Source organism: Canis aureus, chromosome 15 (genome assembly GCF_053574225.1).
Source record: "Canis aureus isolate CA01 chromosome 15, VMU_Caureus_v.1.0, whole genome shotgun sequence".
In the NCBI taxonomy this organism is placed as follows: domain Eukaryota; kingdom Metazoa; phylum Chordata; class Mammalia; order Carnivora; family Canidae; genus Canis; species Canis aureus.
In genome coordinates, this window is record NC_135625.1 from 58,424,253 (window position 1) to 58,438,684 (window position 14,432).

At 44.6% G+C, this 14,432-nt stretch overlaps 1 protein-coding gene across 1 annotated transcript in view; it reads right to left on the minus strand.

Moving 5' to 3' along the window:
• The window catches only part of SVOPL (SVOP like), a 73,782-nt gene that overhangs the window by 40,895 nt on the left and 18,455 nt on the right, over nt 1-14,432 (minus strand). Inside the window, exons 5-9 of the mRNA XM_077850088.1 lie at nt 11,117-11,188; nt 9,106-9,230; nt 6,804-6,867; nt 5,724-5,849; nt 2,427-2,555 (exon numbers count right to left, since the gene is read on the minus strand). Coding sequence (XP_077706214.1) covers nt 2,427-2,555; nt 5,724-5,849; nt 6,804-6,867; nt 9,106-9,230; nt 11,117-11,188 — 516 coding nt within the window. The remainder of the gene's footprint in view (nt 1-2,426; nt 2,556-5,723; nt 5,850-6,803; nt 6,868-9,105; nt 9,231-11,116; nt 11,189-14,432) is intronic.

Genomic DNA, 14,432 nt, shown 5'->3' on the forward strand with positions numbered 1-14,432 from the left:
AAGGAGGATACAAGAATGTAGTTGTAAAAGGTAAGTTTAAAACCACTAAAAATGATGCTTAGAAAATGTCAATTTAGGAAAACTTATGAACAACGTGAAACAAAAACATAAGACAAAAATAGTTTGGAAGATGAGATGGGGGCAGATCAGAATTAACATCTTCAAGGTCCTTGTATTGTTGGTTAGACAGAAAATAAAGATATAAAATAACATAGATATTATAGGTGCACATTTTCAATATTAAAGGGCTACCTCTATAATAAAAAAATAGTGTGCATAAATTCCTAGCCAGTAGAAGGAAGTATGAGGGGAAAAAAGCAAACTGAATCACTCTAATAAAATGTAGGAAAGGAGAAAAGGAAAGACATGGTTAAGAGGAAATATAAAATAAAATGGCAGAAGTTAAGCTCAAATATGTGAGTAATCACAATAGTATAAACGGATCAAATTCATGACTAAAAGACACAGAATACCAGATTGAGTGAAAAAAAAAAGAGAGACCAGCTATATATTTACAAGATATACTACTAAGCAAAGCAACATATAGAAAAGCTTAAATCATTTTGAAGGTCTGGATAAAAGATACATCAGGAAAAATGCTAAACTGAACTAGTTTCAACATATTAATATGAGAGAAGATAAAATTAAGGCCCAAACCAGTATAAAATGACATCATAATAAGATTAATCCACAAAACAGAGTTAAACATATGTGAGGAAACAACAGGATATCCTTAAAATATATGCAGTAAACTGTCAGGACTATAAGGAAAAAGGAACAAAGCCATCATCTTATCGAAAAACTGTCAGCTCAGCAAGGCAAAATCTGGGACAAGTGTCAGATATGGCACAATTAACAATATGCATATATATTCAATGAGAACACACGCTCTTTTAAAACACACATTGAACATCAATGAAAATTCACTATGTAGAGAACAGAAAATTTTCCAAAATTCCAAATTAATTGATAACATCCTCTGACCAAAATTCAATTAAATTAGAAACAAAGAATTTTTTTAAAAAAGAGTGTTAACAGATAACTCACTGCTTAAAAAGAAACTCAGAAGAGTTACAAAATAGAAATACAAATAAAATTATTCTGTAACAAAACTTCCTAAATGCAGCTAAATACTTCATTAAAAAATAAAAAAGACTGGCCATAAATGAGCTAAGTAGTGAACTCAAGAAGCTAGAGAAACATAAAAAACTAAAGGAGAAAACAAAGAGTAGAAACTAATGAGACCACACACAAAAGAAATCAATAAAGAGGACAACAAAAACAAAAACCCTTGTTCTTTGAAGTTAATACACCAGCCCCTAGTAAGAGGAGTAAGAAAAAGAGAAGGCACAAATAAACAGCTTTAAAATGAGAGAGGAGGTCATGCAAATTTATGCAGTAAATTTTGAAACTCCTAAGAGAACACTGGGAACAATTTTGTACCAATAAATTTGAAAACCTAGATGGGCGGGACAATTTTCTAAAATATATACATTACCAAAACTGACTCAAGCAAAAGGCTTAAACAAAAGGAGACTCTAACCAGTATATAAATTGAATCATAGCTTGAGAAACTCCTCCGTGTACCACCCCATCGTTATCCCCCACCGCTCCTCTCGAAATAAAGATTAGGCATGAACTACCCTAGAGGCAGTTTTCACCCAGCATTCCATAACCATATTCCAGCCAGAACCAAAGGCTAATTCCTATCCTACATACAGCGTTCCTGAGGTGGCAGGACAGACGAGGAAGGTGCCACTGGTGCCTGTGATCAACCTGCCTACAGGTGGATGGTCAGGGCTGGTGTGAGGAACGACTTCAGGTTGACCTTAAGAGTCCTGGAACCAGGGGCACCTGGGTGGCTCAGTGATCGAGCGTCTGCCTTTGGCCCAGGGTGTGATCCCGGGTCCTGAGATGGAGTCGTGCATCAGCCCCCCCCCCAGGAAGCCTGTTTCTCCCTCTGCCTGTGTCTCTGTCTCTCTCTATCTCTCATGAATAAATAAATAATTTTTTTTAAAAAAAGAGAGACCTGGAACCATTAGAATGTAAATGCCAAATTTTAAGAAATCATTTAATAAGGTCTGTTAAGTTTGATATCACTTATCATTTATATCATTTATAAGGTCAGTACAAGAAAACAAAATGATAAAACAACCTCTCACCTATAAACAAAGGTGCCAAGTCACATGACTACCTTTGCAAGGTAGATGCTATTATCCCCATTTCATGGATGAGGAAGGTGAAGGTAGGTGGCTTGCTGGCTAGGGCCGCCTGGCTCTTGCAGTGCTGGATTTAGTCTCAGTTTATTCTGCTCTCTTTCCTCGTCCCTCCAGGGCGGGGCTAGAGGGCAAAGGTGTCCCCCCTCTGCCCTGCCAGGATGAGGGGACTTCTGGTCGGGGGAGAAGGCCTCCCAGCTGGGAACTCACCAGGATGGGCTCCACCAGCGTCCCCTCCGGCATGACCGAGCGGTTCATCTTGGCAATGCGCTGCAGTGTGGCCAGGGCAGCCTGAGTGTTCCCAGTGGAGACGTTGAAGCGAGCAGACTCAGGGATAAACTGGGCACAGAAGGAAAGAGCATGAGGGTTCAAGGGCTGTGACCCCAGGGATTCCACTACTACTGTGATATGTGTCACACGGCCCAGTCTCCCAAGATGAGGAGCAGCAAGCAGAAAGCCCCAACACAGCAGGCATCCCCTGCGTTCCGAGTTGATCTGGAACAAACAGGGTCATGTGCTCCTTTTGATAGTCCCATCTTGAGGCTAGGGGGCCGATACTGAGGTTTTGGTAGGTCGGCCCGACCTTGTGGTCAACACAAGGAAAGTTCTACATCCACGTGGTAAAGAGCTGCCCCAGGGCCCCTCTACTGCTCTGTCACCCCAGCCTCTCCCCAGGGATGCTGCCATCTCCCCCAGATGACAGCCCACAGCAGGACTACAGCGCCCATGAGGAAGAATCACTCCTGACAATCCAGACCCTCAACCCACTGATTGTTGAACACCATACCCAGAAAACACTATGGGCTGGGCACCTGGGTGGCTTACTCGGTTAAGTGACTGACTTCAGCTCAGGTCGAAATCTTGGGGTCCTGGAATTGAGCCCCATGTTGGGCTCCCCACCCAGTGGGGTCTGCTTGTCCCTCACTCTCTGACCCTCCCCCCAACCCATGCCCTTACACTCTCAAACACATATACATACTACAGGGCTCCATGGAGGCTGGGACCGAGAATGACCTTGACCCATTCCCTGACCTTCATGCCTCACAACCAATCAAGGTGGGCTGGTTCTTCCTCAGAAAAAGCACCTCCCCTAGCAGCACGCTACTCCCCATCCCATGGCCAGCAGGCAGGGCAGATCCTCCTCATTTCCCACTGGGATTATTCTGACTACTTTCCTGGCATTTTCTTTTCTTTTTTCTTAAGCTTTTATTTATTTGTTAGAGAGGGAGAGCATGAGTGGGAGCAGAGGGAGAGGGAGAAGCAGTCTCCCTACTGAGCAGGGATCCCAGGATCATGACTGAGCCGAAGACCTTACAGACTGAGCCCCCCAGGCACCCCTCCTGATGTTTTCTGTATGTCCTCCCACCAGGCTCCACGCAGTTGGGAACCAGGTTCCCAGCACACAACCCCTTCCGCACCACCAGCACCCCTTGCCTCAAAGGCCCTCATAATCCAGACACAGGCCTGTCCTCGCAGCCCCCATTCCAGCTTACCTGCTCTCCCGCAAACACATCTTGCATTTCACACCTTCCGGACTGGACTGACACATCAGCCCTGCCGAAATGCCCTTGCCCCACTCTCTGGCCCTCCAGGTGCAGGCTGTCCTATCCCTCAAGGCCAAATTCAACAGCACTGCCCCACTGGATAGATCACTCTCTCCCCTGAGCACCCACAGAACGAAAGCTGTTACAGCACTTGCTGCGTCTTGCTGGTACGATCACCTTTTGCCTTCATATCTGTCTCTCGCTGACTGGCTGGTGCTCCTTGGTGGCAAGAACTCTATCTTATGCCTAGTTTTAGCCTCGAAACCTAATGCTGAGCCTGGTGTATACTCAGTGTGAGTGTGATAAGTCCAAAGACAAGATCAAGATTCAAAATAATAATTTTTAAAAAGGTAATAACAGGGGCGCCTGGGTGGCTCAGTGGGTTAAGCGTCTGCCTTCGGCTCAGGTCATGATCTCGGTGTCCTGGCACCTAGGGCTCTCAGCTCAGTGGGAAGTCTGCTTCTCCCTCCCCCTCTCCCCTCTACTCATGCTCTCTCTCTCCCTTTCTTTCTCAAATAAATAAATAAAAATCTTTTTAAAAATTAAAAAAAAATAAAGGTAATAACATAGCTGCAGAGCTAACACACATTGAATACTGTTCATGTTCCAGGCTCATAGAGACTCTTACACATTATCCTGTTTCATCCTCCCAAGAGCCCTAGGAGATACATCCTATTCATTAGCCTCAAAGGGCAGGATGACTTGCCCAGGATGGTGGAGCCAGAGCAGTCTGGTTTCAGAGCCAGTAGACCCCAATGCCTCCCTAGAGGCAAACCCAGGTGAAATGGGACACGGAAAGGTGAAATTTAAATGTTGGCAACCAGAGTTCTACATTTAGATTTTTAAAAAATATCAACTGTTGAATCACAATTTTCAGGCATCTGGACTTGGAAACAACTCACACAGAGCGGAGCTTGGGCTGTAGTTGATCGTGAGCCCAGCAGCACCCTACTGTGGGAGGCAGTGGGCTAGGAAGCACATGGTTTTAAACTGCACCCACCAAGGCAGACGGGCTGCTCACGGGAGGCCCCAGGCCCACTCAGCCACTGGCCCCAGGCACCTGTAGCTCTATGTAGGATGTCAAGCCACAGTTCACTACAGAGAAGACATTGACCAAAAAATGGCTCAGCCAGACAAAAACAGATGGGGTTCTGGGATCCGGTGTCAAGAGAGAGTTGAAGGTGATGGTACTGTCAAATGCAAAGAAGAGCTTTGATTGGGCCAGATTCTTAAATACTTGGAGGGCTATCATGCAGAAGGTAGACCTCTGGTTTTTCAGAGAGAAGTACTAAGACCACAGGTAAATTCATAAGGAGGCAGAGTCCTCTCAACATAAGAAAGAACTTCCCAAGAACCAGGGTTGTCTGGAGGTGGAACATACTGAGGTAGTCTCTCAACTCTAACGTCTACAAGTGCCTGAAGCTGGGACTGTTCTGGCAGCGATAGAATGTGTGGTTTTGGTTGTAGTATGAACCAAATGCCTTCCAAGGACCCTTCTGAATCTGTGAAGTTCTTTGATTCCAAAATGTTAGGTCACACACACACACACACACACACACACACACACACACACCCCACATCCCAGGTCCCCTGAGCTGTTAGCCCTGTCTTTGAACAATGAGCATAATTCTACTAGAACCCAAGGAAGATGATGATTCTGCAGATTGGAGGGAGAGCAGAGGGGCAAACCAGCTGCTCTGTAGTGGCCTGAGAATGTGTACCAGGCATCCAACTACAAGCACTAAAGGTCAGAGAGGGGTCAGCCCAAATAGAGCGCAGCTGAGAGACAAGACTTCCAGCAAGAAATGATCAGAAGGCAGGCTAACTGAGGGGAGGGATGAAGCGGGTTGAGACAGTCTTGAGGAAAGGAAAGAGGCAGATGTAAGGCTGCTATTTGCGGGGCAAAAGGACCACTGGGCCAGTGGGAGGGGCGGACAAGAGGGAGCCCTGTGAGCATCCTTACCTTGAAGGCCAAGATGAGGATGATGCCGGGAATGGAGGCGATGCGGATGAGCCATCGCCACCCAATGGTGGGGATGACCACAGAGGCCAGGCCGATTATAAGCAGGGAGCCAGCCAACCAGAAAACCTGGGGAGAGAACGGGAGGGTAAAACTCCTCCTATGGGCGCGGGCACCTGGGGATGGCTCAGTTGGTGGAGCACATAACTCTTGATCTTAGGGATTAAGTTCAAGCCCCATGTTGGGTATAGAAATAACTTGAAAATAAAATCTTTAAAATTCCTCCGATCAAGTATGCTCAACCCTGCCTCTCGGGGAGCATTTCAGTATAAGATGGAAGAGAGTCTTTAAAGAGCCCAAGTCTGAGTTCTACACCTAGCACCACCTCCAGGACCTGGATGAACAGAGAACATCACTTCACTTCTCCAAGGCTCCGTTGCTTGTCTATAAATAGAAGGCTCAGCTAGACAGGGGTAGCCTTTTCTTTCCTGGACCTCCTGAAAGTCAGGGCTTTTAGATAATGACAGCATCAGAGATGGTTCAAGACTGACACAGCTTCTGATGCAAAACCTGCCTCAGTGGCCAGTGGGGCCCGGGGGGTTGGCAGGCAGGCACCCCAGTCTCCTCACTTGGATCAATGGCTCAGCTGGACAAGGCACTTACAGCATGTCCCCACCGGCGTGGGCCAACTATAGTCTTGCAGATACTAGTAACCCTGGAGGAGAGACGGGATGCCCTAAAAAGGGGTGGTCACTGTGTGCCCCTGCTGAAGACTCAGTGGGAAGCCAAAGTCTATCCCAGATGCATTCCTGGGCTTCTCTCATTCCACTGAAACCAGCCATTGGGATGTTTCCTGGAAGGGGCTACCGTGTTCTAAATGCTACTGTTGGGTGACAAAAGTACAAAAGTCCTGGCGGAGGAAAACCTTGAAATGGGACCTCTGGCTTCAAGCCTTCCTAGTGCTCTTTAGTTAATACCAAGAAACAGACAGTGTGCTAATCAAACAATCAACGAGCCAGGAGCAAAACTGTGCATCATGTCCTCTAGGATGAGAAGGCAGGTGGAGTTCCTATGTTATCTCACCTGAGACAAGGGGAGCATGTAGCCTCGGTATTTTGTAGGCAAAAATTCAGTCTTTATGATTAGCCTAAACAGGAAAGGAGGAGGAACAGAATAATGTTGTTTTTATAAAAGCAATTAATTTTTTAAAATCACAACTTTTCTTGTTACAGAGATAAAGAACGAAAAACCACAGGCTTCATCACTGTGAAAAAAATATATATACTGCCCTCAGCTCCCAGTTTCACTAATACTTGGTCTTTGAGTCCAGTTTCTGACACCAAACACCTAGGATCCTTGGAATTCTCTGGTCCAAAGGAGCATCGTTTTTTCTAATGAGGTGGCTCTTGGTGAGCGCCTGGATGGGGCCCAGTCTTAAAAGGCCAAGCCACGATTAGACTCTTGGAACATCCAGGCCTTTCCCCCACCCCCTGGAGAGAGGAAAGGAATTGGAAAATGCATTGATAATCCCTCATGCCTACAGGATGAAGCCTCCATAAAAATCCCTGACATACAAAGTTCGGAGGGCTTCCAGGCTGGTGAACACATCTATGTGCTGGTGGAAGGAGGGAGGTGTACCACAAACTCCCAGGGACCCTTCTAGACCTTGCCCTGTGTGTATCTCTTCATCCGGCTGTTCATCTGTTTCCTTTAAAATGTCCTTTGTAATAAATCTGCCATAGTAGTAAACTCTTTTCCTGGGTCCTGCGAGCTGCTCTAGCAATTTACTGGACCCGCAGAAGGATTTGTGGCAACTTCCAATTTGTAGCGACTGAGACAGACGTTGTGGATAACCTGGGAACTTGTACTTGGTGTCTGAGGTGGGTGATAGCCTCATGGGACTGAGTCCCAAACCTGTGGGGTCTGAGCAAACTCCAGCTAGGGTCGGAATGAACTATAGAACACCCAGCTGGCATTGGAGAATTGGCCAATGCATAAAGAACCCAGATATTTAGGGTCAGAAGTGAAGATTTGTTGGGGCACCTGGGTGACTCAGTTGGTTAAGCATCTGGCTCTTAATTTCGGCTCAGGTCATGATCTCAGAGTTATGAGATTGAGCCCCGCATCGGGATCCATGTGGAGCCTGCTTAAGATTCTCGTTCTACACCCCCTCCCATCACCTCCTGCTCCCATGCACTTTCTCTCTCTCTTTTTAAAAAACATTTTATTTATTTATTCATGAGAGACAGAGAGAGAGAGAGAGAGAGAGAAATAGTTGGCCATGAGGAATGAGGAGTCAGAGCCTAGGTTTCTAATTAATTTTGGGACAAGACAAATAAATAGAATCACACTCCCTTCGATTTTCTAACTGCTCTTCCCTGTTGCGATTATTAACCAGGGTTTGGGTTTTCTTAACATATTTATTGGGCTGGTTCCCGAGGGATGTTGTAAATTTCAAGCTAACTTCTGCTCCAAGTGGGGCTTAATTTATGCCTCAGGGAGGAACAATCTTTCTGCGACACATTAGGGTAATAATCGGATGCTTTGATATCTCCTAATACAGTCTAAGGATAACTTGCTCCAAGGCAACCAGGAGAGAGTAGCCTGAAGGACTCTGCGAACTTCAGGGAGGCTCTCGGGTTGCTGAATGTTTAACAGAACCACCCCCTACCCCCACCCCTACCCCCACCCCACCCCCCTACCCCCATCCTCACTCCCACCCCCTACTCCCACCCCACCCCCATCCCCATCACCCCACCCCCACCCCCCACTCCACCCTCACCCCCCTACCCCCACTCCACCCCCATCCCCATCCTCCCACCCCCAGCACCCCCCACCCCACCCCACCCCCAGGCAGGAGAGTCGCTGCACACTCACCCCAGGACAGAGAGGGGCCAGCAGCCACCCTCTCTTTCCAGGGTCTCCCCCTGATTTGCAAATGCACTTAGACACCATCTTCAGTCATGGGGCAATGGTACTTTAAAATGATTGCTTCTGATCAAACTAAACTCTCCCAACAAGTTCTCAAGAAATGAATAGATTGCGGCACCTACCTCATATGGCCCTTTGGCGTACCATTTAGTCAAACAAAATCAAGATTGGCCTTAGGGACAGAGACGCTGGCACATGATCAATCTAGTGTCCTCTGCTAGCCTCACCGTCAAACATCATTTTGATGAGCAAATAGCCCCCCATGGAATAAGCAGCCAGCACTTCAAGAAAAAATTTTAAAAATAAAAAAGCTAAAAAATAATTAGCACAAGTGAAGGCTTATACATTTACAACTTACTGATGCCGTTGGCCCATAAACGACAGTGTATCTGGGGGTGTACACATCTCTCTCTCTCTCTCGCTCTCTCAAGCATCCTCTAGGTAGAGTCCTTACCCTTGTGCATGGCCAGACACACCACAGCCCACCATTGTCCTCAGGAAGACAAACCAGATGTAGGAGGGAGAGAAAGAGGTCAACAAGGAGAAGTAGGCTCCCCACAGGAATGAGATGAGCAAAATCTGAAGCAACAAAAAGAGACCTGTTAATGGGATCTGCCTCAACGGAAGAAACTAATGAGAGAAATTAATGAGAGAAAATTTAACTTCTTTTTTTTTCTTTAAGATTTTAATTTATTCATGAGAGACAGAGAGAGAGAGGCAAAAACACAGGCAGAGGGAGAAGCAGGCTCCCTGTAGGGAGCTGGATGTGGGTGGGACTCGATCCCAGGACCCCAGGATCACACCCTGAGCCAAAGGCAGACACTCAACTGCTGAGCCACCCAGGTGCCCTGAGAAAATTTAACTTCTGAGGGTGATTTTTATTTTCCATCCAGATATTTGCTTCTCCGAGGTGCTAATTTTACAGAGAGCTCACCAATCTCTCACACTTGTCAAATAACATGATGCATGTCACTGTATTGCCTGAAAGCCCAGACATTCCAAATTCAAACCATTCTTCAAAACTGCCCAATTGCATCCACCCTATCAGGTGACAGGAGCCGAAACTTGTAAATCAGGATGCCAAAACCTGCCCTCGTTAGGAGCACAGTGAAACATTGTGTTGGAATGGGGACGAGGAGAAAATTTAAGTATTTGCTTTTTCTCTAATTATAAGAATAACACAAATTTACAGTAGAGAAAAATGGAAGAAAAAGAGAAAAACAAAAATGTTTAAATCTTGCTTGACTTCCCAACCCAAAGAAAATACTTGTTAATGTGGTTTTATCCTACTTTCCCTGCTTGAAAGGGAAAACATATTTTTTTATAAATTTATTTTTTATTGGTGTTCAATTTGCCAACATATAGAATAATACCCAGTGCTCACCCCATCAAGTGCCCCCCTCAGTGCCCGTCACCCAGTCACCCCCACCCCCCGCCCACCTCCCCTTCCACCACCCCTAGTTCGTTTCCCAGAGTTAGGAGTCTCTCATAGGAAAACATATTTTTAATGTCTGCAAAATATTCCAATGGAAAGATGTAGGATAATCCACATAATATAATGTGGATTCCTCTATGGTTGAAAACTGAGATTTTCTCACTGTCCCAGTTAGCTGTGACTATGTACATAAATCTCTGTGGTTCTCAGATGACTGAAACAGGCTAGATTTCTAGACTAGGAGATTGGGTAATTCACACTGCCCAACTGATGGTCAGAAAACTATACTAATGGTATGTGAAGGTGTCTGTACACTTGCAGCTTTCTTTATGGATTTAATACCAAAAAAATCATATCTTCTAATATTTTTCCTTTGGATAACTCCCATGATTGAATATCTTTCAAGATTTGTTGACCATTTCTATTTTTTTGTAAAATGTCTTCTTGTGCTTTTTACATTTTTTTGAGATACTTGTGTTTTCAGATCAACTTATGAATGCCTATGATATTTACTCTGTGTACCTCAAAACGTACAGCCAGTTCTCTATTTTCCTTTGGGGCTTCTCCCCCCTCGTGCTTATGACCAGAGATGCCTTCCCTACCAGATACTAGACAAGGAAGCAAAAGACAGACCTAGGCTTCTTTTCAGAGGACATAGGTTCCTCTCTTACTGCTTAATCTTAGTAGGTTATGACCTTGAGCTGGTGGCTTAGTTTCAAAGCTATGCCCAAGCTAACTAACATGAAGCTGCTTATGTTTCTATGTGTCAATCTCTGTATTCTAATACCTTCTAACTGTGCGCATCCATCAGTTCCATTCCTGGATGGCGGGGACCAGGTGTAAGGACAGGTGTTTAAGAAAAAGATGAGAAAGCAAAGAGAGCAGTCTGGAATTCGGACATGCGGTGTCAGAGAGGGACATTTCCGCACATTCTCTCTTGGTTATTGATGGAGAAAGAGAAGCAATGGTGACATCATCACAAAAGAAAACACAAAAGAATATTCCAAATCATTCTTTAAGGCCAACCTACCTTCCAGCGTCCGTATCTGTCAGCCAGGAGGCCAAAGAGGATGCTGAATACCATGTAGCCAAAAAACACCATCTGGAAGTGGAGAAAAAAAAAAGATCAACCTGTAGGCAGGCTTTCTATAATCTGCTAATTTACTGCATCTCCCATTCATTCATCATAATGAAAAGTCGACTGGAAATGTGCAAGGGTAGGGGTTGAAAAATGGGTTTTCACAAAGCTCCTCTGTCTCTGGTTAACATGTTCAGGGCTTCAGAGGCTGAGGCTTCCCACTGGCTCACCCCACACCTGAAGACCCTGCCCCCGGTAGAAACCGGGGTCGGAGGAATAAGGACTTGCTTTCCCTCCGATCCAAGATAATGGTACTGGCCTCATTCTACTCATTTAATTGGGCATTTCCATTTTTAGAATTAAAAGAAAAAAAAAAAAACTCTATTCATTCATGACCTGCCTTATTCCCCGCACAAGTAGAGACTTCCAGAAGCAATTCTCCTTTATGTTTTTACAGGTAAACATAAGCTTTAAATAAACACCAAAACCAATCATTCATACAGAAACCCTCTTCAGAACTAATATAAACCTGTTTCTTTTCCATACTTGTTCTCACGATGGCTTGTGATAAAATCCAAGAACCTGGATATGATACCAGCATTTTAACTCAGTCTAAGCTGTGATCTGATGTCTATGCCTTTAGGCTACTTATTTTTCTTCTTTCAAGTGGTTTGGAGCTTCACTTGCTTTTTCCTTTCTAGTAAGATCTCTGAATGAGTGACTCTAGGGTAATCAAAGGAAGGGTGTTAGCTTGCATTTCTAAGACTTTTTCAAGAAGAGAACTGTTTCTGCTGCCTGCTTGCTTTCTCTTTTTTTCCCTTCCTTATTCTTCATAAGGAAGACTCAAACACATTTCTTCCATAGGGAACTATTAAAAAAAAAAATCATATCTATTCTCAAACAACAAAGCCATGCTTTTCCTCTGTGCACTGTGCTTTCCAGGATAGAAGGGGGCGGTGGGGGCGGGGGGAGCGATGGGGGGGTGGAGAAGCCAGTGCTTTCTAAACGCCAGTCTTGGGATAGCTGCTGCCCTATCATGAAATCTGATCAGTCCTCAGAAAAACAGTAAAAATAAGGTCAATGTGATACATATTGAATAAATCTAAATTCATTAAATATTAAGGGCTCTTTTTATTCTGGAATCATTTTCTTTCTGATTGTTGATATAAATGTACTCTTTTCTTTTTTTGAAAGATGATAGTAGTCGGTTGCAAGATTTCTTACCTCTTTCTCGTCTTCTAATGGCCTTAATTATCATATGTATATATATATTTTTTTAATTTTTTATTTATGATAGTCACAGAGAGAGAGAGAGAGAGGCAGAGACACAGGCAGAGGGAGAAGCAGGCTCCATGCACCGGGAGCCTGACGTGGGATTCGATCCTGGGTCTCCAGGATCGCGCCCTGGGCCAAAGGCAGGCACCAAACCGCTGCGCCACCCAGGGATCCCTATATATATATTTTTTAATGCCAATCCTATGTCAGCCAGCCGCTCAATTTGGAAAAATCATATCAGTTGGTGAGTCTCAAAATTTGGGTGTCCCTGAAATTAAGCAGTTTCTCTTATGGAATTATCAAACTCCCTCCAAGAAGGAAGAAGTAAACTAATTTTTTTTCTCTTTGAGTAGACTTAAATAAAAGGAAGCAATCACAGACTACAGGGCAGAGAGTAAAGTGGCTCTTTGGATTTAAAATACTTTCATTTATTGAGATGCTATGTTGGGTTAATAGACTTAATTGTACCTGGATTAAGTTTAAATTAAATGATTAATAGAGGTGAAGCAAAGAGTCAAATAAGATCAAATTTAAAGGTTACTCTGTTCTCTCCCATCAGTGGCAGATTTTTTTCTTTCTTATTCTCTTTCCATTCAGTGCAAAGACATGACTTTTCTTTCTTTCTTTTTTTTTTAGACATGACTTTTCTAAGGCTGAGTTGTTTATTATTAAGCCTGTCCTGCAGCACAAACCTTGACTCGATGGCTATGTGAACCCCAAAGCTTGCCAATGCTAATCCTGTTTGGGAAATTGCACTGAGGCAAGAAGAAATAATCAATCAATCTCTCTCTCTCTCTCTTTCTCTCCCCCCTCTCTCCACTTCCTTTGGAGGGTCTGTTTTTTCTGCAGGTACTTATTTTTAGCACAAAAATTACTCTTCTATTTCTGTTTTATGCAGCACATGAAGTTTTGTTTCTTTAGCCCCAGCTCTTAGTCACAAAACATGAGGGATTATAATTCATCTGCAGTTCCAAGGTTACACCATCAACAACTAACCGCCCAGGCCAGGTTATCCGGAAGGTGGCAGGTGGCGCTGGGGTTGGGAATGGGGAATCTGGGAGATGGTCAGAAAAAGACCTCTTGGCTGACCAGTCTGGGCCCCTCCTGTTAGCAAGGGTGTGTGTGGTCAGTGAACCCAAGGCACAGCTGCCAAAGCTGGATGGGACTCAACCAGGATGACAGACACTAAAGGACAGCAGCCAAGCCAGGGACTCAGAGCAAGAAACGGACACTTCTGGAGTGACTTGAATTCCCCAGAGCAAAGTCTCCTGAGCAGGGACCTGCCTAACAAGGAAGTCATGTCACAGCTCACAATAGGGAACCTCCTTATTTACCACCACGAACAACGTAAATGCAACCACAGAAAGGTCAGCTGCAAATATAGAAAGTGTACCATGTAATATAGTTTTGTGGGAGTGACAGATGCAAACACCACATCTGGATGTTGCCACGTGCTCAGGAATGAAGCCAGCTGGGGTGTGGCACAGTTATAATTATACGGGACCTTGTGGCAGTCACTCGCAAGGTACAGGATTGACAGGGAATGCTTTCCAAACTGCAACTACATTTTATAGGGAGAAGAAATGAAAAATGGCTGAGTCACTTAATTATAAGCCCAGGTAACATCATCAGCTATTTTTATTCATACCCTTTCCCTCTTCTAAAAGTGTCAAAAAAAAAAAAAAGAACAAATATAACAAAATTAATAAGGGAATTTTAAAGAGAGAAATGGATGTAAAAAAGTAATCGGATTTGTAACATTCGCTGCTGGGATTGAGTACAAAATCAGACTTTACATTTCCTGGCCCCCACAACACAGGGAGAAACACAATTGGGTGGGTAATATACGTTCTCTGAGAGGAGAAATCAGATCAGGTCATTTCCTTATGTGAGGAGGCTCCTGGTTCCCAACACAGATGAGAATTCCCAATTTGTTTGGTTAAGGCAGTGAGTGAGAGGTGGGGACACCCCTTCCCCTCTGCCCATAACCCCC